General features: G+C 42.3%; 1 protein-coding gene across 1 annotated transcript in view; it reads left to right on the top strand.

Annotated features, from left to right (window-relative positions):
- The window catches only part of ZNF180 (zinc finger protein 180), a 128,377-nt gene extending 125,324 nt beyond the window's left edge, over window positions 1-3,053 (top strand). The window contains exons 7-8 of the mRNA XM_012653232.1: window positions 1,968-2,560; window positions 2,983-3,053. Coding sequence (XP_012508686.1) covers window positions 1,968-2,560; window positions 2,983-3,053 — 664 coding nt within the window. The remainder of the gene's footprint in view (window positions 1-1,967; window positions 2,561-2,982) is intronic.
- The last annotated feature ends 2,707 nt before the right edge of the window (window positions 3,054-5,760 follow it).

Here is a 5,760-nt window from a genome sequence, read left to right as displayed (position 1 = left end):
GCGCCCGGCCGGAAACTACTGCTTTAAGCCCATTCTGGGCAGTTCAAAACCTCCCTTTCCCTGATACCACTTTATGAACTAAAGTCACTTTCAATAAAATGACTCAGAAACTACCTTGAACCAGAAGCAATATCCAAGATGGACTTGACCTTGGTATTCATGCCATTTTGAAGCCAATTTTAGGTGCCGAGGATGTGAACACCTTCTTCGGCCTCAGCGTCCTGTTTGTTATGGCACAATCTTGCTCTCCTGGGTGCCAGGCTAGTGCCACATTCTCCACTCCTCATTCTCGTAGTCATGGCTCTTTGAGATTCTGCAGTAACTTAAAATGGGTTAAGTTAAGGGAATGGATTACAGGATCTTAAGGACTTTATTTTTTCCATGAAGACAGAGAACTTCAGGGAAAATAAAAAGAGTGTCTCTTAAAGCCTGTCTCAAAGGTGTACATGTGGGTCCCCCTCCAACCCCAGGACCATATTTCACAATATTATTCTCTTTTCAATCCCCACTACTGCTTTAGGCCCACCATGTACGGTTGTGCAGGTTGTACACGAATGTACGTGATAGACCTATCCTGTATTACAGTAATGCAAAGGAAGGGACATTATCAGGAGACAGGACTTGTTGCTTGTTTCTAAAACTTTTATATAGTATCTTGGAAGGTTCTTATGACCCTTTGTGTCTCACTATGCCCAACATATAACACCCCATTAATATGTATTATTTATACGTATGTGTGTGTAAATATATATGTATATATGTATATCGTCCATAAATCATATGGAAGCCTTCCCATACATTTTGTAGCAAAATAATTAAAGGTTTTTTATTGACTGCTCTTACAGCAGGGAGGTAAATATCTTCTTTTATAAATTCTTAACAAAATTTCTTTTGATTTCCCTGCAACATCTGATTTCTAATTGGTAGCTCACAGGTAAGAATTACTGTGGATCTGATTGTTTCACAGTGAATAGAAGCCAAGGAAAACTCACCCTGTCCTCCGTCATTTTCTCAAAACCTCTAGACAGATACTCTACTTGTTCTCTTAGCCAAATTCTCTTTCTTCTCATAGGAGATGGGATTAAAAACAACATTTTGAATCTTGAGGAAAAAGGGTTCAGTTACCTCTTGCAAGAAATGCTTCACTGCTGGCAGATTTGGAAACAAAAGCTCCATGAATTAACTGTAAATCAGGATTCTGTCATGAATTTTCAAGGAGAGCATCCTCCCTATTTAGAAGGAGATGTTTCCCTCTGGGAAGAGTGGGCAGGGTTGTCTCTTCAGATTTCTGAAAATGAAAACTATGTAGTAAATGCCATTCATTTAGAAAATCAAGATGTCACAGGCCTGACACAGGTCCTCACCCCAGGATCTTGGCGGAAAGCCGACGTAATGACTGAGCCCCAGAATTCTCAGGGACGATGTAAGAGAATTCACATGGAAGAGAAATTGTGCGGATATGCTCGGTGTGACGACAGCTTCAATCGGGCCTCACACAATCGTGATGATTCCCGAGGGTGGAAAGGAGAGGAACGTGGCAGATGTAACGACTGCGGGAAAAACCTGGGTATGAAATCAGCAGTCAAACCACATAACGTGGCCCATGCAGAACCACAACCTCTCACATACAATAACTATGGGATGGGCTTTATAGATGCTGCAAATCCTAGTGCTGGTCACAGTACTCACATAGGAGAAAAGTCTTATGACTGTGACCAGGATGGAAAGGACTTTAGTCAGAACCCAGACCTTGTTCATTATGAAACCCATTCAGGTGAGATGCCTTATGAATGCCATGAATGGACCACGGGCTGCACACGGAACTCAGACCTTCCCACACATCAGAAAGTGCCCCCAGGAGACAAACCCTACAAATGCACGGAATGTGGCAAGGGCTTCAGGCGCAGCTCCTCGCTTCACAACCACCATCGTGTCCACACGGAGGAGATGCCCCACAAATGTGACAGGTGTGGGAAGGGTTTTGGATTTCGATCACTTCTTTGTATTCATCAGGGAGACCACACGGGGAAAAGGCCCTATAAATGCCAGCAGTGTGGGAAGGGCTTTGATCAGAGCTCCAATCTTCTCGTCCATCAGAGAGTCCACACTGGAGAGAAACCCTACAGATGCAGCGAGTGTGGCAAGTGCTTTAGTTCAAGCTCCGTTCTTCAGGTGCATCGGAGATCGCACACAGCGGAGAAGCCTTACAGATGCGGCGAGTGCGGGAAGGGCTTCAGCCAAAGTACACACCTTCACATCCACCGGAGAGTTCACACCGGGGAGAAACCCTACAAATGCAACGTGTGCGGAAAAGCTTTTGCCTACAGTTCAGTCTTTCACACCCATCAGAGAGTGCACACGGGAGAAAAACCATACAAATGTGAAGTGTGCGGTAAGGGCTTTACTTATAGCTCATATTTTCACTTACATCAGAGAGATCACAGCAGAGAGAAACCCTATAAATGTGACGAATGCGGCAAGGGCTTCAGTCGGAATTCAGATCTTCATGTTCATCTCAGGGTCCACACCGGAGAGAGGCCCTATAAGTGTAAAGAATGCGGTAAGGGCTTCAGTCGTAACTCGTATCTTCTTGCTCATAAGAGAGCGCATGTAGACGAGACACGATATACACGTCGTGAGCGTGGCGTGGGTTTTAGTTGTAGCTCAGACTTTCTTACTCAGCCAAGACTGCATGAGAGGACAGAAACATAAATGTAGCAAGTCAGGGTTCACTCAGGAAAATGGAAACCACTCTGTATCCCTGAGGATAGAGGATTCATCAGACTTTGGGAGGCCTGGAGGAGGAAAGGATAGAGGCTACTGATGTTATCCTGCAGCACCGGACCATGCCAGGCAACCACTGTGGATCTCAAGAACTTCCGTGAAGCTCCCATCCACTGCCGTATGCTCCAGTGGTAAAGTAAGTGACAAATGGGATTCTTGCGGCAGTGGCAATAGTTAGAGGTCAAATTTCCATTAAAGGATATTCCCAGGAAGGAAATTCTAATGGGGATGAGTATGGTAAGGTCTTCAGTCCAGCCAGAGTCTTTTAGGTTTTTTAGAGAGTCTCCACTGGAAAGATACTCAACTGAATAAAACTAACATTTACAGAAGTCAGCAACAACTCGTAGAACAACAGTGTTCATTATCAGAAGCGGACTGATGCAGTCTTCTTTCTTCTCAGCTGTCCTGTATAATAATGGATTTTGAGAGGGCACTCTTTCTGTCAATTTCCTTCCCAAATTGTGATATAATTTGGGATTATAGATGGATTTGGGAGGAGGCAATATCTTTGCAATATATTTTTTTTATCTTCAAAAGCAATGCTTTTTTTGGTCTTAGTTGATTTATAGGTTTCTTCATTTGGGTCATGGTTTTTTCCCTAGTTTTTCTTGCATTACATTTTCCTGCTACTTATGGTTTGTGTACAGAACAGCCATTCAAATGCAAATAAAACCATTTCTGAAGTGTCATTTTCTTACTGGTCAAGTGGACTATAGTGAAAGATTAAAAAAATCTCTGTGTCAGCAGGGAATGGGAAAATGAGCATTCTTATATTAATACAAGTTGATGGGAAATAAAACAGGTACAGCATTCTGGAGAGGATCTTGTCTGTTATGTATCAGATATATTATGTACATTGTCTTTGAGGCAATGATCCTACTTCCCAGAATGTATTTTTAGGATGTAATTGCCCAAGTGGGAAAAAATGGTTTCGGAAATGAGGATGTTCCAAGAATGCTTGCAATAATAAAAATTGTAAACAACCTAAAAGTCCACGTATAAGAGATTGAGTAAATTGGGGTAGCCCATATCATGAAATAACATGGATCCACCAACAATGATCTAGACCTCTACAGATTTTCACATAGTGTTGTCCATGTTTACAACGTATTCTAGTCCTCCTACCTGCACAGGCATACGCGTTCCATCACCATACACATGTATCTGCCACTGACTGTAGCTCATCTGTTCCTCAAATGGATGCCACTGGCACCCCTACTCCTTCTGTATGACGTACACCCTGCCACCAGCTGCCAGCTTGCTTGTGATCCACTTACATCCTGGAATGTTGCTTCCTGCTTGCCAAGAAACTGGGGACCAGTTCTGTTTCAGGCAAAACAGATAACTTCCTTGCCATCCAGTGGGCTGTAGCTGTATCGTCTTCAGTGAGGTCTGACCCTAGCCTTGGGGATGCCAATGAGGTCTGAATCTCCTCCACGTTTGTCCTTCCTTGGGTACTCTCCCTCAGTACCATATAGATTTTTAAACTATCTGATAGTATGTACAATTTTTATTTGTCAATTGTGCCTCAGTAAAGGTGGAAAAATATCTTATAGTTACTCTTTTAGAAGTGTAATAATGGCCGGGCGCGGTGGCTCACGCCTGTAATCCCAGCACTCTGGGAGGCCGAGGCGGGCGGATTGTTTGAGCTCAGGAGTTCGAGACCAGCCTGAGCAAGAGCGAGACCCCGTCTCTACTAAAAATAGAAAGAAATTAATCGAACAACTAAAAATATATAGAAAAAAAATTAGCCGGGCATGGTGGTGCGTGCCTGTGATCCCAGCTACTCGGGAGGCTGAGGCAGGAGGATCGCTTGAGCCCAGGAGTTTGAGGTTGCTGTGAGCTAGGCTAACGCCACAGCACTCACTCTAGCTAGGGCAACAGAATGAGACTCTGTCTCCAAAAAAAAAAAAAAAAAGAAGTGTAATAATGGCTTTCTCCTTCTGGTGGGAGGTAGTAGAAACAGGCTTTCTCATGTATCTCTCGTGAAGATCTGACAGCTAAAGCCAGATTGCTTACCAGCCACATAGTCAATTTGTTCCCTTACCAACATGGGTGCCCTCACACTTGCCTTTTAAGAAAGGAGAAAAACATGGAGGTGAGATGTTGTCCATCTCCTCCTTCACCGAGGCCTTATTGGTTCTTCATAAGGTATGGGGAAGTTATGGTCCTGTGCCTACTCTGCTTGACCCTTAGATAATACGTTTTCCCAATAAACCTTATTCCTTAATCTCTTATGTGTGATGATCAAGTTGTGATGAAGAACATTGGTGGACTTACTCCACCATATATCAACATTCATTATAAATCTGTAGTTGATACAGTGTAATATTATCTCAGGATAGAAAAATAGATGAATGGAAAAGAATAGAGAGTCAAAAAACAGATCCATGTGATTGAGTTTATCAGCTTTCGATATGTTCGAGAAATGACAGTCGTTTTAATAACAGATGCTGGGTTCATTGGATATTCAACACTAGTTCTTCATCCAACTGAAGACAAACAATACAAATATCACATGGCTGGTAGACTGGGGCCAGTGGCTATGCCTCCATTAGACTGCCCACGGAAGCATGGTGACAGCTACCAAAGGCTACTAGTCTGTCTCTTGTCTTTTTGTAAATTCATTTTATTGAGGTATAATTTATATACAGTAAAGTGCACAGATTTTAAGTGCACATTTAAGTTTTAGCAAATGTGGATACCCTTGTAACTAATGCCTACTCAAGATGTTAAATGTTTTCTTTACCCCAGAAAGTTCCTTTATGCCCCTTTACATCCAATCCTTCCCAAAAAGTTACAATCCCTGTTCTGATTTCTATCACCATATATTAGTTTTGCCTATTCTTGAACTTTGTATAAATGAAATCATACTGTATATACTCTTGTGCCTGGCTTTTTTTCATTCAACATTTTTTTAAATTTAGAATTTATAACAGACTATTGTATATTTTATTATTTGTAAATTGTGTGCTA

The sequence above is a fragment of the Propithecus coquereli genome, unplaced genomic scaffold (assembly GCF_000956105.1).
Source record: "Propithecus coquereli isolate 6110/MARCELLA unplaced genomic scaffold, Pcoq_1.0 Scaffold42, whole genome shotgun sequence".
NCBI classification, from domain to species: Eukaryota; Metazoa; Chordata; class Mammalia; order Primates; family Indriidae; genus Propithecus; species Propithecus coquereli.
The sequence above is the reverse complement of the archived record's forward strand: the minus strand, read 5'-3'. Positions and strand labels throughout refer to the sequence as shown.